General features: G+C 43.0%; 1 protein-coding gene across 4 annotated transcripts in view; it reads left to right on the forward strand.

Moving 5' to 3' along the window:
- The window catches only part of DSP (desmoplakin), a 100884-nt gene that overhangs the window by 9970 nt on the left and 77031 nt on the right, over window positions 1-13883 (forward strand). For 2 of the 4 annotated variants that reach the window (XM_089656580.1, XM_089656581.1), the window contains exon 1: window positions 1010-1465. The exons of 1 other annotated variant lie outside the window; for it this stretch is intronic. In XM_089656580.1, coding sequence (XP_089512706.1) covers window positions 1269-1465 — 197 coding nt within the window. In that variant the 5' untranslated portion in view covers window positions 1010-1268. Of the gene's footprint in view, window positions 1-1007; window positions 1466-13883 lie in introns of those variants that run through there. One more of the 4 variants, XM_089656578.1, reaches the window with a different exon arrangement.

Below are 13883 nucleotides of genomic sequence, written 5' to 3' on the forward strand. Positions count from 1 at the left end.
CGCATGGTACCAATGGGATCCAGTTGCTCTGCGATTTGTAAAGTAGCACATGCACTGCTTGCATTTGTTGTGGTCTGGCACATCTTTTTTGTGTGTGTGTCTTTTTGCTTTTTCATTTTTGGACAGAGTTGGGGGATCAGAACACCTGTTGGATATGTATTGCTGTCTGTGCCCCCATTTGGGAGATCCACCCTCTCTGTTTGTCCTGTTTGTTGTTCTGAGCGTAAAAGTGAAAATGTTTGAAAGCAATGTGGGTGGAGGTACCAGACTGCAAACTTTGTTTTTGGGGACCTGCACCCACACGGCTATCAAATTGGGAGCGCTGGCTGTGCATCCCATTTGACATGAATGCTGATGCATGGAACAGCTGTGCATCCCTGTGCCAGCACACGACTGTCACATGGGTGTACGCTTGAGTACCACAGTGTGAATGAGACGCATAGATATTGCAAGGAACTGTTCATCACCTATCTGTATTTTTGCACTAGTTGTTAGTGACATGCTTGACAGGCACCCCTTTTGAAGCAGGCATGTGTATACTGAATAATCAAATAATAAGATCAAAAGATATGTATGTGTATACTGACCTGGAACAACACTTTTTATGTTCAACTCTGCGATTTGCACCTTTTTTAGCTTTTTAAATAATCCTGCATTTAAAATTTTAAAGGAAAACACAGTGATTATATTAATTATTTTAAAGCAAAGTATTGCAGACTGCCCTATGCCAATATCTTGCTTACAATCGGAGCGATTTTGAATTAATTTACAAAAAAAAAAAGTCTGAATGTGTGTTTGAGAGCACTGTGCATGCATTGTGCAGAATTTGCTGTGCTCAGGTGAATGGAGCTGTCATACCGGAGGCAGGGCTGAGACAACAGATATTTAGGGCGTCACCAGCAATCACAATACTTCTGGGAAAAAGAAAAGAGAGAGAGAGAAAGGTGTGCCTCTGGCTTTTCACAGGAGAGTGCTGGATAAGACCTGCCACCTCCTACTCCTCCCCCAGTCTCTGGCTTCAGGCTCTCCCTGATCAGAGGCAAAGAGCTGCACAGCAAACAGGACAAAGCTCTCTGCTTGGTTTTTGTCCATCCTGCATATACAATAGTATTCTTTTGGCTTCACACTCTTCTGGTTTCCAGTTTCTCGACATACCTGGGAATTCTGGCCTTGGGTTGGGCAAACCTACCTGTCTAACTACGGACGCATACGCAACTTTTTTCTTTCCTTAAGGCAAATGCTTTGCTAGTTGCTGATCTCTGAACAAAATGAGTATTAACGGGTCCCACACTCGGATCAACACCCTAGGCCGGCTGACCAGAGCAGAATCTGGCCAGGATCTTACCAGCAGGTATGATATGATGAACAACCACAAGATGACCATTGGAGGAGGAGGAGGAGGTGGTTTGCAGAAGATGTACTACACCCAACCAAGTTACAGCGAACACACTGGAGATAGCTACGGGTGAGAACAAAAATGACATTATGAAAATGCAAATATTTAAAGTCAATGTTGATTACATTTTATTTCACATGTATCTGCAATATACATGTAAACAAGATTAGCATACTACTGCTACCTACAATTCCGAATAATAATTCTATAGCACTTTGCTCCCAGGGTTCTCAGGGCACTTATCAGGTTGGTGTTGGGATCTTTGAAGAGAAGAATGTCAGGTTTTCTGAAACGTTGCATCTTGAGTCTTTTAAAAATTTATCAGGTTTTCTGAAACGTGTGGGTGAAAAGTTGCGTCTTGAGTTGTCTTTAAAAAACTTCTAGATGGGGTGCTTTCCGGACAATAGATGGCAGTGAGTTCTGTATTGTGGGTGCTGCACAATAGAATGCATGGGATCCAAAAGGTTTGAAGACCACTATGGACAATTTCCCTCTCCGAGAAGTGAGCTTGATCTGTAATTGTATTAAAATGTGTTGTTGTTTTTAAATATCCTGTATCTATGCATAGTCTATCATTGCAAAGCACATAGCGGCAGTCATATTTGCTTGTTGCATATGCAAGCTTGGCTTCCAGCTTTGTAGTGCAAAACAATGGTTGTGTTTTACTACTACTGAAAACAATGCCTTTTTTACGTGGCTGGTAGCTTAAAGCGGAGTTCCACCTGGGGAAAAAAAAAGTCAGCAGCTACAAAAACTGTAGCTTCTGACTTTCAAAATACAGCCACTTTCCTGTTCCTCGGTTCAGCGGTGTTCTCACTACCGCTGGTTTCACCGGCCGTCTTCTCTCCCAGGTGCCGTGTGGGCACCCGGCTGTGACAGCTTGCGGCTTCACAGCTGGGTGAGCATGCGTGAGAAGCACTGCACTTTGTGAATGGCTTCGTCGCCTTCTGGGACCTGTCACGTGTCCCAGAAGACTACGGGGAGGGGGAACAACTTCCGATTGCCTAGGCCAGGGGTAGGCAACCTGTGGCTCTCTATGTGTTGTGGAACTACATTTCCCATGAGGCATTGCAAAGATTACAAAGCTCACAGTTACAGCTATGACTTGCAGAGGCATGATCAGGGGCGGACTGACCATTTGGAAACTCGGGCCCATGAGATGCCCCTGGTACCTTTTTCATAGGCTTTTTTCAGTTTGGGCAAGGAAACAAGGGCCCCATGATTCCCTATTGCCCGGGGGCCCCATGAGTTGTCCGTCCCTGGGCATGATGGAACTTGTAGTCCTGTGGCTCTCAGGTTGCCTACCCCTGGACTAGGCAATTGCAGCAGAAGTGGGAGCAGGTACCTGTCAATTTTGGGTACCCGCTCCCCAAAGGTGCCAATCCTTAATGGGGAGCGGGGTACAAAGGCTTAAAGCGGAAATTAACTCTTGAAGCGGAGCTCCACCCAAAAGGGTAAGTGGGGAAAGCTGAGTGACTGCAGTGAAATGTAGAGCTCCCTCTAGCTGCTAACCTGCACATCTAAAGCATGGAGCATGTAGAAAAGTAAAAGTGCCTTAAACGAAAAAAAAAAAAAGGAAAACACTGCACACAAATATGTGCTCACTGCAAATACTCCATACATTTTTCTTTTTATTGCCATTGAGAAACAATGTAATGAGTTGCATGCACTTGTACTGTGCTGTGGATTATATGGAAGCTGTAAAGTTGATATTACCAGGGAATGACATAATTTAGACGTTTCGATTGCAACAAGGAAATAGTTTGTCATTTATAACAATTAACACGCCTGGATGGAGGGTGTTGTGTCTGTTTTGTCTATTGTTATGCATACATTATACACATACCTTTCAAAAGATTGATTCCCCCATCCACACAAATCAGGGAGGATATTCTCATCGTTTGTACAGGGCTTAACTCTTAGTACATATTTCCCATAAACAAGGTAAACCAGTATATGGGCTACTTGATTCCCTTATCCACACTAATCCGGGTGGATGGACAGATCTGCAGAGCCAGCTATTGTATTCTGGTAAACTGCATCTGTGGCTGGCAGAATACCTATATATTACCTGCATTTGGTTTGCACGCAGGTGCTGTATGGCTGACCATTTTCTAGCTGACTCCAACAAAAGTTGATTTTAAAAAAACTTTTGAGTTGGGTAGCACAGACAGGGCCACAAATGTTAGCTGATTTTAGCAGGAAAAGGCCATAATTCAATCTGTCACCTTTTAAGCCCCGTACACACGATCAGAATATCGGCAGAACGATTGTCCGTTTTTTTTTTTTTTGGTTTTGGTTTTTTTTGGTCTCCTATTGAAAGTGAAGAGGTTACGAAAATTCTTGTAGGACAAAATAAATATTCAAAAGTGATTTGTAAAGTATTTGTATTTTATTTTGGAACAAACTACTGATTTAAACAAAAATCGTAAGATCTGGTATCGTACAAGAAACATTTCTGTGCTTGTCCCTTCAAATATTTTCAGACGAAAGTGGTGTACTAACAATCAGATTACAGATTATCGTGCGATCGTTGTATGTTCGTAAGATTTTTCATTGTGTGTACTAGGCTTTTTAGTCCGATGGCAGTATGGGATGTTGCAAGTGGTGACGTGTTGTGGGTGTCTTATCTCTGCATGCCGATGGCTTAGGCCAGGATGGGACAGAATAGCTAGGTGAAGTCAGGCCGGATGTGGTGTGCTTGGAAAATCATTTGATTTTTAAAAAATTGAACCGGAAATGGAGCAGGCAGTTTCTGGTTCTTGCATATGCACACTGCAGTAGATCCAAAACAGTCGATGGTATGTGAACCTGCAGTGTTTCTGGCTTTTCACGTCGCACAAAAGTGAAACCATTGATGTGCATCGGCTGTTCATGCCCTCCCTTCCTGTACACAGGTATAAAAACAGGTTCTGCACAGTGCAGCTAATGATGATAGAAAAACATTTGCATGTGTATACATCAGTGATCCTGCATCTACAACACATTCTGCAGTATAAATTGATCACACGCACAGTAGCGGCACATCTACCCATGTACAGGAGACGTACCGAAAAACCAAATAACGTGTAATGGACTTTCAGCCTCCTTTTTAGAATGGCCAGTTCTCACCGGGAATTTCGACCTCCTTTTTAGAATGGCCAGTTCTCGCCGGGAATTTCGACCTCCTTTTTAGAATGGCCAGTTCTCGCCGGGAATTTCGACCTCCTTTTTAGAATGGCCAGTTCTCGCCGGGAATTTCGACCTCCTTTTTAGAATGGCCAGTTCTCGCCGGGAATTTCGACCTCCTTTTTAGAATGGCCAGTTCTCGCCGGGAATTTCGACCTCCTTTTTAGAATGGCCAGTTCTCGCCGGGAATTTCGACCTCCTTTTTAGAATGGCCAGTTCTCGCCGGGAATTTCGACCTCCTTTTTAGAATGGCCAGTTCTCGCCGGGAATTTCGACCTCCTTTTTAGAATGGCCAGTTCTCGCCGGGAATTTCGACCTCCTTTTTTAGAATGGCCAGTTCTCGCCGGGAATTTCGACCTCCTTTTTAGAATGGCCAGTTCTCGCCGGGAATTTCGACCTCCTTTTTAGAATGGCCAGTTCTCGCCGGGAATTTCGACCTCCTTTTTAGAATGGCCAGTTCTCGCCGGGAATTTCGACCTCCTTTTTAGAATGGCCAGTTCTCGCCGGGAATTTCGACCTCCTTTTTAGAATGGCCAGTTCCCGCCGGGAATTTCGACCTCCTTTTTAGAATGGCCAGTTCCCGCCGGGAATTTCGACCTCCTTTTTAGAATGGCCAGTTCTCGCCGGGAATTTCGACCTCCTTTTTAGAATGGCCAGTTCTCGCCGGGAATTTCGACCTCCTTTTTAGAATGGCCAGTTCTCGCCGGGAATTTCGACCTCCTTTTTAGAATGGCCAGTTCTCGCCGGGAATTTCGACCTCCTTTTTAGAATGGCCAGTTCTCGCCGGGAATTTCGACCTCCTTTTTAGAATGGCCAGTTCTCGCCGGGAATTTCGACCTCCTTTTTAGAATGGCCAGTTCTCGCCGGGAATTTCGACCTCCTTTTTAGAATGGCCAGTTCTCGCCGGGAATTTCGACCTCCTTTTTAGAATGGCCAGTTCTCGCCGGGAATTTCGACCTCCTTTTTAGAATGGCCAGTTCCCGCCGGGAATTTCGACCTCCTTTTTAGAATGGCCAGTTCTCGCCGGGAATTTCGACCTCCTTTTTAGAATGGCCAGTTCTCGCCGGGAATTTCGACCTCCTTTTTAGAATGGCCAGTTCTCGCCGGGAATTTCGACCTCCTTTTTAGAATGGCCAGTTCTCGCCGGGAATTTCGACCTCCTTTTTAGAATGGCCAGTTCTCGCCGGGAATTTCGACCTCCTTTTTAGAATGGCCAGTTCTCGCCGGGAATTTCGACCTCCTTTTTAGAATGGCCAGTTCCCGCCTGGAATCGCACAGGAATGTGCGGCACACTCCTGTGCGATTCACGTGTGGTTCAGTGAGGTGTCATTTGAGCCCATTCAAAATTAAATCGCACTGCACCAGAAGTAGTACATGCACTACTTTCGGAAACTTACTACAACCTGATCGCATAGTACTTCTGTAGTCTGTGATCCTGTGCAGGCAAATGCACTGCATGTGCAACCTGGGTTTGGGGTGTCCATAACCTTGATACCTGTCGCAGATCACAACCGCAGTGCTTTTTAAACGCGGTGCGGGAAAAGTGCACAAAACGTGGGTGTTCTGATGTGAACCTTCCCTAACCCTAGGTTCACACCTAAGCGTTTTCTGCAGTGTTTTACAGAAACGCAGTACAGTCCATTTTAACATGATTTCCTATGGGACAGGTTCACATCTCCGTGTTTTTCACCCGGTGCATTTTTTGGAATGGGTCAAGGACGTTTTTAAACACAAAAAGTTGCGTTTTTGGTTCTATACACTTCAATGGAAACACTGCAGAAAAGCATGTATTGCGTTTTTTTTATGCCTTTTTGCATTTTGAAATCTGCCCAACAAGAAAAATAAAAATGCATAGGTGTGAACCTAGACTAAAATGATTCTTTGGAAAGTGTATGCAAAGTCTTACAAAACATTTATTTTATTGACTCCCTTTTGGTCTTATAACTAGACCATTGAACGTGTTTGTTTTATATTTGCTGGACAAGTGCAAAAAGAGGAAAAAAAATAAATAAAAGCTGTTCATCTTGTGAGCCAATACCTTCCTCCTCTGGGCTACTCAGCATACTTTGTGGACTTTGATCCACCCCTCCTGCTATGGAGCAGAGCGGGAGGTGTTATATAATCCTAACACACACACCTTGTCCTAGGGTGACAGCGCTGCTCAGTATGGCTGTCGCCGTAGGCCGGAACTGCATTAATGGCAGCATTAGCAGGTTAAATTAATGCTACAAAATGGGGAAAAATAAAAAAACACCCGCCAAATCTAAGGACTGGTAAACTGCAATACTATAATTTTTTGTACTTGAATTAAGATGCAATTTAAAGTGGTAGGAAAGTCCAGAATCCCAAAAACCACTGCTGGGCAGGGTTTTTATAACAGAAGGGACCCTAGAGGTCTGTCAGCGGTCTGCCTATCAATGGTTATTGTAATCTGATCCGCACATGCATGGCTCACATTTATGATCCGCTCTCTGTGCCACAGTGATGTGACTTCCATGCACATGTGCTGAACTGACGCCACCTTGGGTTGGCCATTCAAATGCTGAAGATACAAAACACGGAAGGAAGACCGGGAGAAGAAGAAAGCTTCCATGGACCTGGGAGAGACATGACCATGCAGCACTGGAGGGCTCTATTTTTTTTTGTAGGCAAGTTTATAATAATATACTAGTATGCAGTGCATACTAGTATATTATGACTTGACATATATGTGGGGTTGACATATATGTGGTGCGGTATATCGCATGTGATTCACACAGGAACCAAACTGCATTCCTGTGTGAATCACATGCGATTGGAGCCATACATTTTGTATGGCTCTATTCGCACCACAGCCGCACCAAAAATGTGCAGGACCCTTTTTTTTGGTCTGCACTAGAATCAGATCGCATAGGTATTCACACCTATGCGATCTGATTCTGCACATCTCACCACGTTTTGCGTGCCACTTTTGGGGGGGTGTTCGCTTAACATACACACCCGCAGCGGTTTGCATGAACAGGGTGCGATTCTGATGCGGTGCAGAATTCGCACTGAAAACGCTGCGAATTCCGCACTGCATTAGTGTGAACCTGGGAAATGCACAGGAGCTATTTTTCAGTCTATTCATTTGAATGGGCTGAAATTGCACTAGATCACAGTAAAAGCTACTTTTCAAAAATGCTCTGCGCTGGATTGCATGTCCTTTGAGCTCGTTTACACTTGAGGTTAGGGGGCAGTAAAAACAGATGGTTGAGCTGTGTTTTTTACTATCCTTAAGCTGCCAAGGCAGCCAGATGCAGTTGTACACATGCCTTGGAAAAAATGATTCCCCCTGTCATGTATGGTGGGCAGCAGGGGTGTATTTACCAAAAGGCAAACAAGGCATTTGCCTAGGGCGGCTTTTTTTTAGGGGGGCAGCACTGCCCCCCGGAAGAAGGGACATATGTGGCATGGGGACCAGGTGGGATACGAGAGAGGCTGTGGGCTGCTTGATGGTTGATGCAGAACCTGACTGTCATCCCCAGGATATCCAGAGCTGTAAAGGTGAGTGTCTTTCTCTCTGTTGCCGGCAGGGGGTGGGTATTAGTGGAAGGATCTCTTGGGTGGGGATGGGACAGGGGATTTGTTGGTCACTGTCCGGCTTTCTCCATGGGGAGGGTCTGGTGTTGGTCAGTGTCAGGCTCTCTCTGCCGGGGAGGGGGGGGCATACAATTTTTGTGTTGCTTAGGGCAGCACAAAACCTAAATACACCACTGGTGGGCAGGACCACCGTTCAAGTGAAAAGGGCCGCACCACCATCTCCTTGCAATTGTGCATTGTGCATGTAACTGCAGCATGATGCAGGGTTAAAGCAAGCAGTGAGGAAGTGACCTTGTCTCCTCACAGCCTGTCCAATACCTCCTGAAAAGCGATCCAGAAAGGGCTGCCACACGTCTACACCTTGCTTGTGAGTTTAATTTTTCAGAAAGGAAACCTTTTGTAGACAGTCCATATTTACAATATTATATATTTCTTTAAAAACTGCAGCTGAGCTACAGAATCAAGATACATGCATTTGTAGGTTGTGTAGGAAGATCAGAATTGTTAAAGTGGAATTGCAGATACCACCTAACTAATCTTCAATGTGCCCCCTTCACCTCCTAATACCTATACTGACTAAACTGGGTAAGAAAAATCTGTATCTTGCCTATTTGTAGGCCGCTCTGGTACGCTCCCCTGGGACAGCCAGTAACATTGCAACTTATGGATGACATTTATTTATTTCAGGTACTTCTATAGCACACTTTTACATATATATATTGTACATTCACACCAGTCCTGAACCCTTAAGGGGCATACAATCTAAGGTCCCTAACTCACATTCATATATACACATACTAGGGCCAATTTAGACAGGAGCCAATTGACCTACCAGTGTGTCTTTGGAGTGTGGGAGGAAACTGGAGGAAACTCATGCAGGCACAAGGAGAACATGCAAACTCCAGGCAGGAGGTGCTGTGGCTGGGATTTGAACTGACGATCCTAGTACTGCCAAGCGGAAGTGCTAACCATTTAGTCACTGTGCTGCCCAGCCATCACCACTCCCAGGCATTAACTGCCATTTTTGAGCACTCTCTCCTCTCCCCTGCAGCTGCTGTTGGCTGACACAGGGGAGATCAGGTTACCAGACCAGAGCAGCCTAAAAATAGGTAAGTTTACAGATCTTCCTTACACAGATTAGTCAGAATAGGTGCTAGAAGGGGTGAGGGATGGTTTTAGGCTTTGTTAGGTGGTACTTGGAATTTTATTTTACATCAGTCTTTAGCAATGGTGTTCTAGCTGAAAACCGTCTGGAACCACTCCAATTGTCAGCAGTCATTCTCTTTATTTAACATGTAATTGATGCCCACATGTCACATAGCTAGCAAACATCTTTTTGTGGATCAAAAACTTTAAAGGAGAACATTTAGGATGTGCTAAGGTTTATCTCGGACTTGTTTTTTCACAAGAGCCAGCTTGGCAGGGCCAGGTAAATGGCACGCAGTGCTCCCAGCCCCCTCCATCCCTGCTGTCCAAGTAAAAGCTGCAGGTCGGCTGGTCTCTGTGATGAGATCACAAGGCTTTATCTTCAAGGAGGTGCTATGCAGACAGAGATTTTATTTATTTTTCTTGCTCAAGGCTTCCTCACAGAGCAGATAGTGAGTGTGTGTAGGAGGTTAAGCAGGTTTCCTGTATCTCTCCTTTTTTCCCACAAGATATCGCGCACTCCCTCCTCTATCAGACAAATGTGCAGACATTGTTGCGTATGATTCATAGTAGACAATGTGAAGGACACGTCTACTTTATTCAGAGAAACTAATAAAGTCTGACTTCTTGGTTTAAAGCTCTACTCACAGCTGAGCGGCGGCATCTCCAGTTGTTTCTCATCACAGAGGACAAGGGGGCACTCTTTACATCTGAAGGAAAATACATTTAATCCACAAACATGGAAAGGTTTCTTCACAGTAAGAGCTGTGAAAATGTGGAATAGACTCCCTCAAGAGCTGGTTCTGGCCAGCTCTGTGGATTGCTTTAAAAAAGGTCTGGATTCTTTCTTAGATACACAGAATATAACTGGATACTAACATTTTATAGGTAAAGTTGATCCAGGGAATATCCAATTGCCTCTCGGGGATCCGGAAGGATATTTTTCCCTGCAGGAGCAAATTGGATCATGATTTGCTGGGTTTTTTTGCTTTTCTCTTGATCAACTGTGGGTATAGGCAGAGGCGTCCCTAGGGTCGGTGTCACCCGGTGCAGTAACACTTGATGACACCCCCTCCGATGATCCCCGCATAATGGATCGGAATCCGATCCATTATGCTTACTCCGCAGATCTAATCCATCCTGTGGGGATCATCGGCTTGCTTTACAACTTACCTTTTCGTGGAGCGGGTCCGGTGTCACCCCATGTGGTCGATGTCGCCCGGTGTGGGCCGCACTCCCTGTACCTGTCTCGGGACTCCACTGGGTATAGGATTATAGCTTTATTATTTTTTTTTTTTAATGGTTGAACTGGATTGACTTTTGCCTCTTTTCAGCCAGACTAACTATGTAACTATTTTTTTAAATGATTCTCGCGCTTCTTTTGTAAACGTGTTGCGCGTTACTCAGACTTGAGTATTTTACTTTACCCAATGAAAAGCTAGTCACTAGGAGGAGGAGCCGGTTGTTAGGCACTCGTATTGAAGTCTATAGTGGCCAAAAAACGTGCAAATCTCCTGAGTCACAGCAGATCGCTCAGGTGTGAACATGTACAATAGAATAACATGGAGTGTTGAAGCCCTTGTGGAAATGTACCCCAAATAGCTCAGGTGTGAATGGAGGCTTAGTGGTGGATTGCCCATTGAAGCTATCAAATAAGAAAAAAAAACGGTTTCAGTTTTTTATTTATTTATTTCAGGTACTTATTTTAGGTTTAGATTTTAGTAACACTTTTTAAGTTGAGTTGATTAAGTTACATCAGTCTACATACACTTTTTTTTTTTTTAGTTCCAGAGACCACTCAGAGGTGACAGTTGTATAAACAAATGTTCCTTGCCTACAAAGGACATAAATGGAATGGATGTAAATGGACAGTATCTGTTTACAGCTGTTCCAATCCATTTCAACAAATCTGGACATGTGTGTATATATAAATTAAATTTGTAAAGAAAATGAACAGATGCAGATTTAAAGGGATGGTCATCCTTTTGCATCCTTTGTCCATAGCAATGAATTGCTGGCTGTTTTTCATCAATAGACGGATGAAAAACGGAAAGACACATTGGCTGTATGAAATGAACCTAAAATGTTTATTCTGCACAATAAAGATTATTTTTGATCTTGTTGTTTTGGGGTCTCGTATGTTCTGACTGGACTCCCGCAGATATTTAGTTCTAATTGTGCCAGTGTTGGCTTTCAGAACCTGCCATGCATTTGTAGTAGTTAACAGCTTCCATCCATGATAACATAGGTTGCCTATAGTTATATGAATGTGACAATTCTTTCCCAGAACTTGCACTTGAACAAAATCTTTTTCTTTATCAGCGGAGACTTTGGCAAAAATTAATAATATTAATAAAAATATTTCTCAGTTTCTTAAACCACAGACATCCGCCCCTAATTAAAATGTTTTTATGCCATTTACAAAGAGATTGTTGGATGATAGGTTGTCTTTTGAAACGTCCTGTATGTGTTGTACAATATATCAATAACCATATATTAAAGAATTGGAAAAAAAACAGGGCAACTCAAACTTTATTGTACCAATAATAATCATGATATTGGTGTGCTACATGTATTTACATGTCTGCCGTAACTTTATAACCCATCTATAAAACTTTTGTTGTAGTTTTGGACAGGGTAGAGAATGACTAGAGCCCTAGCAGGTGTTGGGTGTTTTTTGTTTTTTTGTTTTTTTTAATTTGTTTTTATTTTTATTTTTTTTTGCTGTCGGAACAGCAATTGATGGGAAACCCCTTCAATTGGTTCAAATATATCGCTGATCTCCTCCACTCTTCCTACCACTCCAACCACCACAGCTATTCCTCCTGTACCACTCTCCCCTCCCTCCTAGATTGTAAGCTCCAAGGAGCAGGGCCCTCGAACCCCTCGTGTATCTCATTGTATTGTTATTGTACTGTCTCATGTATTGTCTCCCATTGTAATTTACAGCGCTGAGCGAACTGTTGGCGCTATATAAATACTGTATAATAATATAGAAATTAAAAAATGGCAGAAATTCTGCATGTTCCCTAATCTATCCAAAGCAAAAAATAGTTGGAATGAGGCTTTGTATATTTCTGTACTTTGTCCAACTATGAATCTTTATTCTTCACCCTGATTAAATGGACCTGTAAACACAGATTTTCATCACTTAAAATTATGCTGTAATTGTATGGATTCTGCTTACACTGTAGAAATAGTATGATGTCATTTTATATTCCAAAACATGAACAGAGCTTCTAAATTTCTTTGAAAAAACTGCTGTTAAAATACTTAAACTGGATTTTGGAAGTTCCTTGATGCAAGTAGGACAACTTCTTCCTTTTTCTTTTTTGTGTTTTTTTTTTTGCTTTTTACTCCCCCTCCCCCACGTGTTTTTAAAGCAGTTTAATCTCTGCATGTTTTGGATGATGTTTCCTTCTGAATGTGTTGCTGCTGTTAGGGTGACCTTACATTCCAGGACCGTACTCTCCCTCCCCGCCCCTAACAAAAGAATGTGTCCAAAGCAAAATGGACTGCACTAAATCTCAAGCCACTTTTTATTGTCGTGTATTACTACTATGCAAACTTTGTGAGTTGCAGTAACTGAATAAGGCAATATTTTCGAGGCTTTTACCACTGCTATAGCAACCACTTTCAGTTTTACACACAACAATCTCTTAATTTGCTTGGTTCAGCACATTGAACTTTAATGTATCACTAACTAGCTCTATCGTAATCAAACTGGAATGTGATCTTTGTTCACTAGCTTTTATGGATTGTGACGGATGAGAAGTTTCCCAGCATGGGCAAAACCAAATTAAGATTACAATCTTGAATCCCAGATAGCTTTTGAATAAAAATGGCATCCATATAAAACCCGAGTACACAAATAAAAATAAAGTTCCAACAAAGCTAGTGGTGGTTGGTGGTTACAACCATTTCAAGTAATGAGATTGTGAGGTCCATTCAATGATGTAATCAGCAGAGAAATACAATGGAACTGATAAAGGGCAACTCTAATGAAGATAAAATCACCATTATCTGAATGAGCTGTAACAACAATTGCAAAGAACAGGATCCTGGAATTTTCAAACCTCTGCTGAGACATGTTTGAAGGCTGCCTTTGGAGACCCTACCCCTATTATTTTGCATAAGTCTCAAGCTTCAATGCTTTAAGTCACTGACCCAAAAGGAACATGCTGGTTTCAGATCAGGGGCTCAGAAATTGCAGTATGCAAAAGATTACTTCGAGCAACCATTTTTTACCAAATCACGTTGGAAACAAATTTCTAAGAGGGTGTAACTGCACTCTATAGCCATTGTCAGTGGGAAAATTTGATCGGTAGGTTTGATAGGTTAGAAAAGCTGTCCTGCTAACCATTCTCCTCCTTGGATAAGTGATGTTGTCAGTCATTCATCTCCTACGCCATTTTTTTCCATGTTCTACCAGGTGCTTGACATTTGTTTATGGTTCCATCAGCCAATCTTGATGCCTAAGGGTGGGCAGGTCACCCATACAGCCAATCTATACTCTGCCTTTGGGCAGTCTATGTTGAACTAGAACTCCTTTGATTTTTGAAAGCACAGCAGATTGGACTGTATGTATTCACCCTGCACACATTTTCTGTTT

The sequence above is a fragment of the Staurois parvus genome, unplaced genomic scaffold, assembly GCF_062004578.1.
Source record: "Staurois parvus isolate SC_StPar_1 unplaced genomic scaffold, SC_StPar_1.0 ptg000919l, whole genome shotgun sequence".
NCBI lineage: Eukaryota > Metazoa > Chordata > Amphibia > Anura > Ranidae > Staurois > Staurois parvus.